Source organism: Perissodus microlepis, chromosome 22 (genome assembly GCF_051167445.1).
Source record: "Perissodus microlepis isolate ML-2025 ecotype Zambia chromosome 22, ASM5116744v1, whole genome shotgun sequence".
Classification (NCBI taxonomy): domain Eukaryota; kingdom Metazoa; phylum Chordata; class Actinopteri; order Cichliformes; family Cichlidae; genus Perissodus; species Perissodus microlepis.
Genome location: NC_140481.1, coordinates 20,705,714 through 20,720,388, shown reverse-complemented (window position 1 = coordinate 20,720,388; position 14,675 = coordinate 20,705,714). Strand labels below are relative to the sequence as shown.

At 39.6% G+C, this 14,675-nt stretch overlaps 2 protein-coding genes across 2 annotated transcripts; both read right to left on the bottom strand.

Moving 5' to 3' along the window:
* mrpl24 (mitochondrial ribosomal protein L24) lies at window positions 1-3,077 on the bottom strand. Its single transcript, XM_084919090.1, has 6 exons — window positions 2,944-3,077; window positions 2,507-2,693; window positions 1,812-1,907; window positions 1,273-1,376; window positions 754-884; window positions 1-412 (listed from the first exon to the last, which is right to left on the bottom strand). The coding sequence occupies exons 2-6, from the start codon at window positions 2,687-2,689 to the stop codon at window positions 276-278; spliced, it is 651 nt and encodes a 216-aa protein (XP_084775216.1). The 5' UTR covers window positions 2,690-2,693; window positions 2,944-3,077; the 3' UTR covers window positions 1-275.
* Window positions 3,078-5,223: 2,146 nt separating this feature from the next.
* Window positions 5,224-13,061, bottom strand: LOC146363006 (hepatoma-derived growth factor-like). The gene is made up of 6 exons (XM_084919300.1): window positions 12,601-13,061; window positions 10,739-10,815; window positions 10,451-10,589; window positions 9,138-9,296; window positions 8,888-9,067; window positions 5,224-7,707 (listed from the first exon to the last, which is right to left on the bottom strand). Exons 1-6 carry the CDS (start codon window positions 12,685-12,687, stop codon window positions 7,687-7,689), a joined length of 663 nt encoding a protein of 220 aa, XP_084775426.1. The 5' UTR covers window positions 12,688-13,061; the 3' UTR covers window positions 5,224-7,686.
* Between the last annotated feature and the right edge of the window lie 1,614 nt (window positions 13,062-14,675).

The window sequence follows — 14,675 nt, the reverse complement described above, 5'->3', positions numbered from 1 at the left end:
TTTAGTCTGACATTTATTCACAACACTATAAAGAAACAAAGTGACACCTAAGTGAACTGCAGTCTGACTTCACTTCCTCATATTGTTTACAGATCATTTTCTTAATCATTTTCATGGTGCAGCAGTTTGTTAAGAGTCCATACAGCCTCCACTTGGTATCTTCACAGTCTCTGTTTGATCTGACCTTCTGCTCAACTCCAGAACAAGGTATGTCCAGAGTTCCTGTGAAAACTGGTCAGCACAAAGGGGAGGCTAAGCATCTCTGATTTGTCTGGTCAGTACCAGTAGGACGTTCGGTGCCTCCTGTTCTCCTGGATACCGAGTTTCTCCATGACCTCCTCCTCCAGGGTTTTCAGAGATGGTATGTATGTCTTTTCAAGAGCATCTTCGGGACTGGTATCTTTAGGTCCATCTGTGAAAGCAGAATGCATCGTTTCAATTGACACCAACTATTTTTTCAATCATCAGACACTTCTATCACTTTGTTGGACAAACAGAAAACTTTTAGTTTCACACAAGAACAACTTGAAATAAATAGTGTGCTGGTTCTGCACTAGCAAAAACAGTCCTGCATATGTGCGTTCAAGTTTAGAAAGAAATATTTCTTCCACTTCAAAACAGTCGAACTGGATCACTTAAAAACAGAAGTCTGAACAGGCGGAAAAATAAACAACAGCTGGTCTTAATGTGACGACTCTAAGCAACCCCTGAAATAAAATGGCTACTGAAATTTACACACACACACACCCTTACCTTTCCACTGCTGCGGCACAATGCCATCTCGTCGCTCCACAACTGGTTTCGGGATGATTCTCCCCGTCCTGAGCGACACTCGGACTCTCTCACCCTCTTCTGTGAACCTCCACTCGACCTCAGTGGGTTTCCTGTAAGATCGAGATCAGTAAGTTAAAACTGGTCTGGAAAGATGCCAAAGAGCAGGAGCATTTAAATGGAAAAGGAAAAAAAAAAAGGTGAACTATTTTTTGACTTTAGATTGCTGTGTTATCACAATTATTTTAATGGTGCTGTAAAGGAAAAGAAAATTGTACAGATGCACAGAGATTACAGATTGCTGTTTTTTCACTAGAAAATCTTATGTTAAAATCTATTACAGCTGTAAGTTTTCACACTTACAGTTACAAAAATTAACTATTCATTTATTTGTTTTTTTAAGGAGCCAAACTAAGACTGAGCTAACCCGTGGTCCATCTATTTTAAGGTTCTGCATAAGCATAGCAACAGATGTTAGGACTGAGGCAGAGTTCAGCATACCTGTCTGAGGGGTCAACGAGGGCAACATCACGGACCAGGATGGGAGCCTCACTGGCAATGTACGTCCCACGGTAATCTGCAGTTTTTCCAATATACCTGTGATGCTACGATGGGAAAAAAAGTTCACAGTTCTCCCATTTAAAAAGGCACAAAATGCAAACAGATGAATGCCAAAAGGCTTTCAATGGTGCGCTTTGTCTGCAGCTACACCCTGACCACCCACATCCCAGACATCTGGCTCCACCTGGTGGAGCAACGAGATAAATATGAAGCATTTTTAAAAGAGCTAAAAAAGAAATGGAACAGCTAATTTAATTTTGGGGGAAATGAAAAAATCTGTAATGTAATCATGTCCAGGACAGTTCAAGTGTATGCTGAAAATTTTTTGTAGGAATACAGACAGCCTTTCATCTTCTCCCAACACTTACACAATGCTCACTCAATAAAAGGCATGTAACTTACATTTCAAAAGCAAAATCTATAATGCGCATATTAATTTCTCAATAAACAAATAAAAAAAATAAACAACACTTCCTTACTGTGTTCAGTCCCTCCAGGATGACCCAGTTTCTGCGTCTGAAGACTTGGATAACTTTCCCCTGCTTTCCCTTGTCATTGCCTTTCCGAATCTCAACCTGAGAAATTGAAAGCAAACATTTAAACTCTATGTAGGAAATTTACTACTTTAAATAAAATGAATATACTTTTTTGTTACTGTACCACTTTTGCTGGTTTGGCCAGAAAATATTTTACCAATTCATTGACTGAATTTTCCTAAATTAGTTTTCATGCAAGTTTACAACAGATGTATGTTACTTCTCCTGACTCTATCAGTTGTGGCTACACCAAAGTAATTACAACATTATTAGCATTAGCTGTATTACAGATTAAAACTTTATCAACATACAGATAAATCACATGAACACATACTGGACTTAATTTTAATATTATCCTCATTATCTGTTGCCTTGTATAGTTTTTTTTTTCTACTATGTATTGCAAAGCTCTATGTTTCTTCTTGGTTTTAGAACAACGGGGGAATATAAATGGTGAGTGGACTACTTCTTATATTGTGCTTTTCTATTAGCACTCAATTGTGGAGTGAAAGTTTGGAAAGCTTTACACCAAACACTGAACATTAGACAATTTAAACCTATCAATATAAAGAAAAATATTTGCACAATATGAGTCAGATGAAAGCTTGACAGCTGTGTCCCAAAAAATGTTTTCTCACCGTGTCCCCTTTGAGCACAGACCACTCCTCTGGCGCTATCGGCTCAACAAACACCTTCCTCCTCCTCTTCCCCGGTGGATTTAACCTTTTAGCAGCGGCTGTCCACGGCCTGTTGGTGCCGTAACGGTAATCTTTGGGCACAATGACCCTGGCTGCCATCGACAGCAGAGCGGTCAGCCTCATTGTGCTGCAAGTCAAACAAGGGTGCTGAGTTTTTTTTTTTTTCAAGAGGCTGGCAGCCATACACAGGAGCAACGCAAGCTAGGCTAATAAGAATTATGCTATCAATAACGTTAGCCTAGAGCGGCTAACTCTCCGCCGTTTACGTACACACAAACATTTCACAAATGAGACTGCTGCCTAATTTTTTTTAAGTACAACCCTAAAAGTAGATGTATTAAAATACAATAAAAGAACGTCATGCAGAAATCACTTACCCTCTGTTGATGTCAATGACACATGTAGCGGAGCTGACACCTACAGGAACCTACCGGTAGCGCCACCTACTGGACAGGAGGGTCGCAACAGGCCTCACGCATGCGCAGTTGCTAAATTGACCGATATGTGGGCAGGATGCAGGCAGAGCAGGCTGCTTTGGGCAAGATGACCTTCACACTGCTGCAGCTGCTGCTCAGTACATTCAAACCATACAATACTAAGAGGGACTCAATAAAGAACGCAATATTTTATTACATTTTTAAATAAAAGATAACACCAAGAGGAAACGTTTTAAAATTAAGTAAGGCAAATGTGTCTAAGACAATTAAACTTAAAATGTTTTTGAATGAATGCCATTTTCAACAATTCCAGCAAAAAACATTAGCAATGTGTATTTTTAGAAAACAAATTTTTAAAAACTGACTTTAAGATTTTAGAAAAATTATATATACACACACACACACACATATATATATATATATGTGTGTGTGTGTGTGTGTAATTTTTTGTCCTTTACACATGCAAGCTTGTCTATGCAACATTCTTAACAGATCAAATTTAACGATATTTTACTTTTGTATTGAAAAACATACTATTATCTGCTCATTTTCAGCTGCGTTCATGATATTTAAACCAAATCTTGCATTTTATAGCTGCATCTACATTCACCAGCTTCTTCAATAGTGCATCTGTTCAAGTGTTCATTAACACAGGTCGTCTTGACCTGGCTTGATATGCAGCCGATCACGAGGCAGCAACTCATTTAGGCATGTAGACATGGTCAAGATGACCGGTTGAAATTCAAACTGAGCAGCAGAATGAAGAAATACAGTGATTTTAGTGACTTTGAACATGGCACAACTGTTGGTCTGAGTATTTCAGAAGCTGCTGATCTGTTGAGATTTTGACACACAACCATCTGTAAACAAGAAACAAGAAAATATCCAGTGAGCAGCAAAGAAAAGAACAGCTATACTGCTTTGAGCTGATGGGAAACAGTAACTCAAATAACCACTTATTACAACCACAGCAGCTTAATGCACCATCTCACAACACTCAAATAATCTCAGACCACTTTCTTGAACACTGGTAGAAGGGGAGATTCACATCATGGATGAGCAGCTGAGGAATGCTTCCAGCACCTCATTGAAGTAATACCACGAAGAATTAAAGCAGCTCTGAAGGCAAAAGTTGGTCCAACCTGGTGCTAGCAAGGTGTACTTAATGAAGTGGTTGGTGGGTGTATGGATTTGCTGCTACATTTTTGCTGATTCCAAAAGGTTATGTGTAAAACCTGAATGGCTCAGTGTGGAAATATTTAATTTCAAGGCCACCCACTGAGGCAGATGCAGGCCGTGATTACAAGCCTCGCTGCTATGTCACTGTGACAAGCACGAGTGATATTTAAGCACGAGAGGAGGCTGTCATTTATGAAAACCTGCAATCATACATGTGACTGTTTGTCCTTGACCTTGGATTTTGGTAAACATCCATGTTTGCTGCAAGCGAAAGACAGATTTTTACCTTGCTGGGTTACAAAGACAGACAATAAAGCTAATCTGTGTAAGCACAGACACAGTCATTAATCTTGAGAGCCGGATGAACAGCCACCACACCGCATTCCAAAATCAGTTTCAGCCCACGGTTGGATCTACGCCCTAATACAGTAGTTAAAACAACTTGTGCTTAACCTAACCCTACAGCAAACTCAGAGCTGTCAGGACACGTTACGTAACAACAAAACTAGTTCAGCTACCACAGCCTTTGGGGGCGAACCGCACAGAGAGGCTCTGCGTCAGCAGCAAATTATTTGTGGCAGCTGCATAGAGACACAAAACACGTTCCATTGTTAATTTCCTGCATTTTTTTTTTTTTTATCAGAGACAATAATTAGATGTGAAACAAGTAATTAGTTTTAGTTGTTCTGTAAAGTTACGGTAGCCTTTCCCATGCTCTGAGCTTGATTTAGAGCAACAGATCCCACATAATACTTGGTTTTAAGCAGGCACTGTACTGACTCAATAAAAATAGACAATCCTGATCGTTAAAACCAAACACAACAACTAATCTGACTGTTTTAGGTTCTTTCCAGAAAGCTGATACTCTAGATTAGTTTAAGTAAGGCAGAAACAAGTGTTTTTTTTGTAATCAACATGTTTATTAAATGGTCTGGCAACTACAATAGTAAACAAAGCAGCAGATTAAGATGAATGGCAGCTTCCAAAGGTAACAGAAGGCTAACCCCCCCCCCCTCCAAACAAAAAACAACAACAACAAAACAAAGTTTTACACTTTAATTCCAAATTAAACTTTTGAATAACCTCCAGATCCGGCCTTTGACCATTTTAAGGTTTTTAAATCAGCGGTGTGGCGATGGGAAGGTGGCCATCTTCGACACAACATTCAGAGCTGAGCTTTCCCTTAAAAGTTCATAGTGTGATAAACTATCAGCTAACGCTGCTAATTACATGAAAGAACACTGAAGCGATGACGATGACATCCAAATGGCGTGGGTGAAAGGGCCCGAACCCCTTGGGATACTGTTACAGTGGAAAATAACACCATATTCTGAACATGTCGTCTAAACAGATGTTGGAATAAAACACATCACAACTTTGTTTCACAGTCAAAATAATAAGACCACTGAAGTAAAATAGATTAGTATTCCAGTTAAGAGGGTGGGAAACCAAGAAAAGAAAGTCATAAACTGAAGATTTACAAATGGTTAACTCTCTGTATTTACCCATATTCAGTTTCTTGTTTCTTTCAATGAATCTCACTTTGTGCAGTCCAGATCAGCGACTCGTTTCAAAGGTTTCGAGAATACACAAGTTTTTTTTTTCAACAGCTTCAAGCAACAGTGGAACTACTGTAAGCTAAACATGAAATCACAACATGAAACTGAGTTTTAGAAGACTTTTCCAGATAATTTCCACATGGAGGGGTGATGCCAACAACCTTTCCCTTGCAGTCATTACCACTGCTCCACATTACCTTTAAGGCTCAATTTCCCCAGATAAGGATTAAGCCTACACCAGCATTTTTTTCTAAAAATTTTTCCAAGTCTGCCACTAGAATTAATCGATGTTTGGGAAACCTGATGCTAAAGTTTAAAGATTCTGCTCAGACAGAACATCACTCAGGAATGTCTCCTTACGTAAGGCGTCAGTCACACAGGCCTAGGGACAGGTCGGTAACTCCCAAGCAACCTCCGGTCACCAAGAAGAAACGTGCACTCTCTGACCATTTGGCGAGCGGTTGTTGCTAGCTGATATCAGTAAAAGACATGGATGAAGCTAACGTGGAAGTGCCCTAAATCTGCATTCTATCTGAACTGTAATTACAAATAGACTTCTGGTCCTATTGAATTCTGGGAAAACAGCTTTCTGTCTTGACTCTTATGTTCATGGGCTTAGTCACTAATTCTAGATCTGTTAAAATTACAATTAATCCCTCCTTGTGATTAATTTGGTTACTAGCAGATTACCACAGTCTACTGTAGTTTGGGAGGGAGACACCGAGTTGTCTGCAAACACTTGCCAACTAATGGTTCTGCGGAAGTGAAACTTTTTGAAAGTTTGACACAAACCGGAAATGAAGAACGTTCCGACTTCAGAATACAAGTTTGCACCCAACATCTTTGGGGAACAGTCTCAGTTTCTGAGTTGTGTTTTACTACAGCTACGCAACTAGGTGACAAATGTCTGCAGACAAGTCGGCATCTTCTACACAAGTACAGCAACTTGAGAGCACGCAAAGCAGGTTTTCAGTGCAGCTCCGTATATTTCTTTGAAATCAGTTTCACCTTGCAACTGCCAGCAACTTCTCACCAAGTGATTGGGAATAACTATTTAAGTGGTTGCCAGATAGTTGCCAACTGGTTTCTAGGCCTGCATGACTGAGGCCTAAACTAAGTACCAGAGGGGCTTAAATCCTAAATTTGCTTTTCTCAAAAGGGGTTTACATAATTAATTCCACATATGGGTTCCTGTGAAATGAATCACGTACTTTGGTCACTCGCAATCAAGCATACACACCGAAACAACAAATGTTGTAGGGCAAAACAGACGACGATTAATGGGGGCAGAAAAAAAACACAAACAAACAAACAAACAAAAAACCTCTGAATATTCAATCATATTTCCAATGAATGAATAAATGATTTAAATGAGGCTGAAAAGCTAGGTGATACAAATGGAAGCAGTAAAATTATGAACTTAAGCTAAGAGCATTGATGAAAATTTGTTCTATCGCCTGTACAATATCTACTTTTTAAAACCATCAAATGGGAGCATTTGTCAAATAAATGGTTTTTTCCTTGTGATTTTAATGTTTGTTTGTTTCTTAAATTTACCATATATTCAGTGTTTATCCCCTCTAAGCTGAAAAATGTTTTGACACCTAGCATTCAGTCGTTGTAATTGCACTTAGAAATAAAAAATATATACACACCAAAATCCCATTTATAAATGAGCCCTAAAGTGCTCAATTCAATTGTTTTGAAATCAGATTAGCAAACTTTTTCTTTCTGGGATATATGATATCCCAAAAAATGGCAAATGAGTATTTGTTTGTCTCTCAATACAAACATTTAGGTTGTTTTTTTTTTTAAATTTATTTGTTTGTTTTAAAATTCTCTTATTAATTAAACGGCTGAAATCTGGCATCCTGCAGGTAATTGTGTTGATGCTTAAATTCCAGAGAAAAGCGTCAAAGGTTCGTGGTTTTCTTCTGAGTCGATGTTAAGCGCTGTCTGTCGCAGGCTGTGGGAACAAGAGGGAAAAGCAATTAAAGAATTTATTTCATTTTATTTTCATGCACCGCCTGAAATTCAAAAAGACGTGGAGAATGTACTTTTTATATTACTGATACATCAAGTTTATTTAAAATACATGATGGTAAGCACTGGCTTTTTATATTAATAATTTTTTTGTGTGTAGACAGTTTCCTTAACTAATTTTCAGAAGTTTCAGAACTTGTCCACATGTTTAAAAAACAAACAAAACCCCCCAAAACAACAATACACTATATGGACAAAAGTGCTGTTCCACCAAAACAGTAAACCTAAAGCAGCTTCTCGGCAACAAAGCTCCCAGTGCACAGGTTTTGTGCTGATGTTAACACCAGAGGAGGTTTTATCTCTGAAGTTACTGAATCAGCAGAGCGTTTTATGCACTCCACATTCAGCAATCTGCTCTCCATCTTCACATGACTTAGCTGCTGTGATTCTTAAACACTTTCACTTTGCACTTATACAACTTACAGTTGATTGCAGAATATCCAGAGGAGGAGGAAATTTCACAAATTGACTTGTTGAAATAGTGACATCCTAATACAGTACCACACTAATTCAGTGATAGCTTTAGAATGAGCCATTCTTTAACAAATGTTTGCAAAAGCAGACTGCATGACTAGGACATTGACTTTATGCACTTATGGCAGTTGGACTGAAAACACCTGAATTTAAATTTTAAGAACAGTGTGAAGAAGGCACATGTTGACTTCTTCCTTGTCCACGTGTAAATGCAGAAACTGGCTTTTACTGCTATATAACAGCGTTTACATGTGGACAAAAGGCCACAACACATGGAAACAGCTACGTTTTCATGTGGAATGGCTTCTAGTTTTGCTGGTGTTTTGGTGGCTTCAGAAAAGTTTCCCTCTTTGTCCATTAAACACCTGCCAAAACAGACAAACTTGTTGAATTATTAGTATTCTACTTTGTTTTTTTGTTGTTAATTTATTTTGATTCAGATGGTCTGATGAAGGCCAGGAATGTTCAGGTAAAATTGAACTGCTGACACATTTTCTTGGCCGAGCACCTGCCCCACTTTTTGATGTGAATATGCATGTATTTTTCCTCTCTTATGAAAAAGCAAACTCACCACGAGTCCATTTTAAGGGATGTTTCCCAGGTAACCAAAACGAATAAGAGGGTTTTACCTTCTCTGCTGTTTGCTGGCCCCCTGCTGGAGCATTTTCCTGGGCCTCTGGTTTCGACTCACTAGGAGCGGTCGCCTTGGGTCCAGCCACATCGTTGAGCTTGGGCTCCACGTTAGACTGGTTGCCGTCTACTTTAGAATCACCTTCCGCTTCTGAATCCTTTGGCCGCTTCGGAGAGGTCTATTAAAAGTTTGATAAGCATCAGACGGCTTTACAGTGAACTTGGACTGTGAGTCAGGTTTAACCTCACCTCTGTGGACTCCTCTGCTTTTCGTTTGGTTCCTCCCCTCTCATTTTTCTCGTCAATGACCAGGGCTCCTTCGTCCTCGTCACTACTGCCTTCTGCATCTGCTTTTTCTGAACTGCCCGTATCCCCTGCTCCTTCTGATGTGTTGTCCTTCTTCGATGACTACAGGCAAAGAGTTGCACATTAGTGAAACATGGGGAAACTAAGTCTAGATCTATCCATCAATGGCAAGGTGTGACAGTATCACTAGTGACGTAGTAGAGGTTAAACTTCCAGATAAACAGCTGAGTGAGCTTTGAGAGTAACTGATAAATGGTTACATTACATAGTTTGTCCAGCAGAGTGTGCTCTGATCAGTCATTACAGTTTTGTATTTTTTATTTGTATTTTCAGTTGTGCTTTCAACTCAATGTGGTTTCAGTTCATTTTCAATGAGATTTAGTTGCTGTTTAGTTTTATTGTTTAATTTTAGCAGTTCTTTTTATTACTTTCAGTGCTAGTTTTAGTTTACTATAGCATGGGTGTATTTGGGTATTTGTCAGATTGTAAAATTTAATAGGTTTAAAACAACACAGTAATACACAATATTAAAAATCCCTGAGACATTCCAGTCTCAATGAACAGTTGCACCAGAACCTGTTTGTGCTTGCCGAGAGGAGATATTTCAGATTAAAATTAAAAGATATTTTCTCTGTACAATGCTATTTCAGTAATTATGCACATAACATTGTTTCACTTTTCAGTTATATTTTATCACACCCACTTTTAGTTTGGCTTTAGTTACTTATAATAATCTTTGCTCTCACCCAACTCTGTAGCAGTCCTTCTTCCCAAATTACTTCCGGAAACTGTTTACATGTTGAAAATAAATTCAGCAAACCAAAACAAAGCAGCAAATGTGGCCGCTGAACAGGCGGTGGTGTAGAATCAAACCAGCTCTTTATGTTTCAAGCCAGTTTAGAAAAACATCCCGCTTATGCTATTTCCCCCTTTCAATATTCTCTCACACAGTACAAACCACAAACCACAACTTGTGCTGCTGCTTGCTCGTCTTTGCCACTCATTGGGCAGAGCAGACAGAGGTGCGCCTTTGGCGGGAGAGCCAAAGGCGCACTTACAGGTCACAACTGGCAAACCCTTGTTCACAAAGTCACTGGATTTGTGGGCTATAAAGTCGATAATCACCAAATTGGCAACAATTAGATGAGCTGAAGTGTGATAATCACTGGTATGAATCAGCAGGTGTTCAAGCTAAAATAGGATACATCAATCAACACAGTGTAAATCTAACCTCAGTGGCCTTCATATCTACTTACCTCGTAGCCTTCATGCGTGACCGTGGGGTTGTTCTCAATCTCCCAGAGTCCCTCAGCAAATCCTTTCCTCTTGTTTGCTTTTCCAAACTTCTCCTTGCATTCATCATATGGGGACAAATCCTTGGCCCCCAGGAAGGCCCTACAACAGTCAGTTATTAGTTTTTTTAAATAAAATATGTACACACCCCTTTTTAAAAAAAATGTTTTGACAAATGATCCAAGTTTCTTCCCATTTTGCATCCACGTGAAAAAATTAAAAAGTGACAACATTAATGGAAAAATACTCACGTCTCATGTGTTCCAAAAAAGAACACTTGGTACTTGTTTGAAGGCGACTTTACAGCTCCTTCGGGTAACTCGTCAATCTGTGAATTAGCAACACAGTTGTTTTAAAAGGAAAGCTGGCAAAAAACCCCAAATCAATCAACTCAATACTTTAATAAATACTAAAATTATTCTAAAGTTAAACAATAGGCAAAAGAGTTAGGTCATTTCTCTATAAAACCACAAATACAAACAATAGTAATACTACTACACAAATGTATTTCATCATAAAATAATGCACCGTATATAAGAGTGGAAAACTTGTGCAAATGATGCCTTTAGGTTAGATCCTGGATAAATACTCCAAATAATTCATTATGAACAAACAGTTTAAACAGTAAAGCTAAATTAGGTTCAAAGACCTGCAAATTCTTGTACAGTACTAAATAACAAGCAGTTTTTGAAATATATTACACATCTTGATGCACCCACAAACTCCCTGGAGAAAGTTTTACTGTTTACCATCTTTCAGCACAGTGTTTGGCTTGGACATGCCAATTTTTTTACATGCTTTTAAATTAGCACAGCACTACGCAGCGGCACAGGTAATCACTCTTATGATAGACAATCGTGGCGTGGCTCTGCCTCTGCCACACAGGCCTTTTGGCATCCCCAGATAGGACTACTGTGTCAGGATAGGTGGGGCAGGGCTTATAGGCTGTTGACATGAGACAGGGGTGATAAGACCGAGAAAAAGGAGGGAAGATGCAGAGATCAAAACAGATACTAGGTGGTGTAGTGCAGATTATAGCGCATTTCTTTTATATTTTTATTCTTTAAATGAATGAACAGTGATTTTTTTTAAAGCAGGTAGACACAGTTAGTTGACTTTTATGAATGGCTGCTACACCAAAGGGCAGAAACACTGACTGAAAACTGCAATCTAAGTTTTCCTTTTCAACTGCACAAGACAGATGTGGCTGATGGGATTACATGCTGCTTCACTTTCACATTTTCCTGCTTCAGCTGTAATGCAGCATGCACAGAACTAACGTATTGGTTGCAGTAATCATCTTTTTTATTTATTTGGTATAAAGCATGACTTAAAAATGCTCCAAGAGCAGCTTTTCCCTTCATTTTCTCACTTTTTTCTTTTGAATGACAAGGAAAATGCTGACCGCAGTGCCAGTTAGACATTACGTTATAGTCTTACGTGACTATTTTTATTACCATGGAGCATTTTTTTTTTTAACGTAATGGAACTAATTTCGACTTTACGAGTTGCTATCTCTCGAAACGTATGGGCAGCCGTGTTTACAAAGTACCACAGCATTTGGCTTCACAAGTAGCCATTAGTCTGTAAAGCAACAGTTAAAAAGAAAGGGGGGTCAGTTTGAACTTATATTTAGCGAGCTGCTAACTCACAAAGTGGCTTAGTAGCAGCCCATCTTTGCAGCGAAGCACACGTTAACGCTGCGTACGACATGACCGTTAACTAGTAATCAATGCTGTGTTACCACAGTGCTCGTTTCAACCGTTACAGCTCAAAGTTAGCCTTACAAGGCCCCTAGGGACGAAAAAGACCAGCACACAAAAGGCGGCAAAGAGCAACTGGCAAAAAAATTAATATTTTGTTAGCCCGGGAGGTTAAAGAGGTGTCTACTCTGCGATGAATCTCCAGAAAGAAATTCGCAGTGGTTTACAGTAGGCTAGCCGTATGTATGTGGATGGTCGGCACCGCCGCGCTAGGCTAACTCGTGGAGCTAGCGGCTGTTACAGGCCTCGCAGGTAAACAAGTGATTGGAGCCGAGCGGCTAAGGCGCAACGAGATGAAAACCAAACCCCTACGCTGGAAATGAGATATTCAACGACGAGCGCTTACTTACCCTTGCAGGCCAGTGTGGATAGCCCTTCATCTTAGCAAACACAAGATCTCCGGGTTTGTATTCCTTTTGCCTGTTGGACCTCGGCATGTTGAAAATGTAAGACGTAAATATGTGCGTGTGTAACTAATGTGGTAAACTATCCGTAGTGGTCAAAAACACCTGCAGCAAGCAAGCCAGGCAGGCGACGGTTTGTTATCCAGAATAAAATCAACCCCAGGCGCGGAAAACTGGAGCGGAGACACGGCGGGTAACGCACTTTTACCACGACGTGGGGCAAATATACAGATGTGGTCTGAATAGTGTTACAGTTGCTATGACTAAACGCGGTAGTGTAACTATCTCGTATTAGCGCTTTCCCACAAGCCGCTGGCTCGTCCCTCGGACTATTTGGGTTTGAAATTGAAACCCGCTTCCCCTTGCAGACGCGCCCCCTGTACCTGAAGCGGCACAGCGCCCCTGCTGACCGAAGCACCACAGTAATTAACTCACCTAAAAGCAACACCGACCACTTTATTAGGTACAGCTGCTCGTTAGCGCAGATATTTAATCAGCCAATCACGTAACAGCAACAGCTGACTAAAAGACAAGAAGCTGAGCTGGAGGAGCTCAGCACATCAGAGGGACAGCTCATGTTGAGCATTTTGGAGATAAAGTTAGAGAAGCAAGCGGGAGATGGTTTGCACATGTGAAGATGAGGGCTGCTTGATATACTGGACTAAACATTTGGAATTTGGAGCTGCCAGGCAGGAGGAAAAGAGGGACACCTCGGAGGAGCTTCACTGATGTAGTGAAGGAGGACATACAGAGGGTAGGCAGGATAGAAGAGGATACAAGAAACAGGGTGAGAAGGAGACAGGTGATCAGCTGTGAGAACCCAAAGGGAGCAGCCAAAAGAAGGCCTTGTCTGAATATTTCAGAAAAAGCTGATATCCTGTAATTTTCCTATACAAACATCTCTATGGTTTACAGACAATGGTCTGAAAGAGAACAAATATCCAGTGAATGGCGCTTCTCTGGATAGAAATGCTTTCAGCTGATAAGATTGCAATAGAAACTCAAATAACTACTTGTTACAGCCGAGGTATGCAGAAGAGCATCTCTGAATGAACAGCAACCTTAAAGCAGATGGGCTATAGCAGCACCTATACTGGGTGGAAAACTGAGACTACAATTCAGACTTCACCAAAAGGTCTTTAAAAAGGTCATGCTTATAATGTGTTTACAACCTGAGGTGATTTAATAGGGAACTTAACTAAGAGTTAAATATCTGGTTAAAAACAAGTACAAATGTCCAAGATAATTAGTAGTAAGTAATGATGGGTAACTTAATTATTTTTCTTAATCAACCAGATTCAGGGGGTTTCCTATGTATTGACATTTTCGATTGTCCACCAAGGAGGTTTTGGCTTTCGAAAAACAAGACACCCACTAGGACTGTGATTTTTAACAAGTGGGCTTTAACAAAAGCTTAAAGTAACCAGGAAATTTTACAAACTTTTGCTAAATCAGATAACACAGGCACTCTGACAGGCTCTAAATTCTGCACTAGTTATAAAAATTACTTAATACAGTTTCTTTCAAATCCTTCCACTGGGTAAGACCAAGAGCCTGTGCAATCTTATCATCGCTGATGGCAGATGTTTATCTCACACTTGTGTAATGCTGGCCTTGGTGCTCACACTGGTGATCCTGTGAAGGTCTTATTCAGCACAACTGTGGTTCATACTACAGCACATCTTAGATTAACCAAAAAATATAAAGAGAGATTAAAGTCCTGTGAACATACCACAGTGTTCAAATTTAATATGACTAAAGTTCCTGTAGTGCAAAAGTATGAGCCCAGCAGGCTGTCTGGTAAAGGTTGACACACCCATCAAAGATTAATCAGCGATTCTCATTTCACAATCCACTCATGGAAACCTACAAAATCCTCCATTAATGGCCACAAATCAATTATATGATGTGATGTGAATATTATTATGTACACAGTTTGCTGTAATTTTGTGATGTGCATGGGTAGACAATGACAATGATGAGAAGAAATAAACAGGATAACCCTGGAGCTGGAGAGGCTG

Bases quoted from the DNA above. Each gene is read 5' to 3' on its own strand.
- LOC146363006 (XM_084919300.1), bottom strand. From the start codon at position 12,687: ATGCCGAGGTCCAACAGGCAAAAGGAATACAAACCCGGAGATCTTGTG. The intron at 10,590-10,738 runs GTGAGTATTTTT...TGACTGTTGTAG, and splicing joins TTTTTTGGAACACATGAGAC to GGCCTTCCTGGGGGCCAAGG. The intron at 9,297-10,450 runs GTAAGTAGATAT...CTTTGCCTGTAG, and splicing joins TCACGCATGAAGGCTACGAG to TCATCGAAGAAGGACAACAC.
- mrpl24 (XM_084919090.1), bottom strand. From the start codon at position 2,689: ATGAGGCTGACCGCTCTGCTGTCGATGGCAGCCAGGGTCATTGTGCCC. The intron at 885-1,272 runs GTATGCTGAACT...TCGATCTTACAG, and splicing joins CTCGTTGACCCCTCAGACAG to GAAACCCACTGAGGTCGAGT. The intron at 413-753 runs GTAAGGGTGTGT...CTGCTTTCACAG, and splicing joins TGTGCCGCAGCAGTGGAAAG to ATGGACCTAAAGATACCAGT.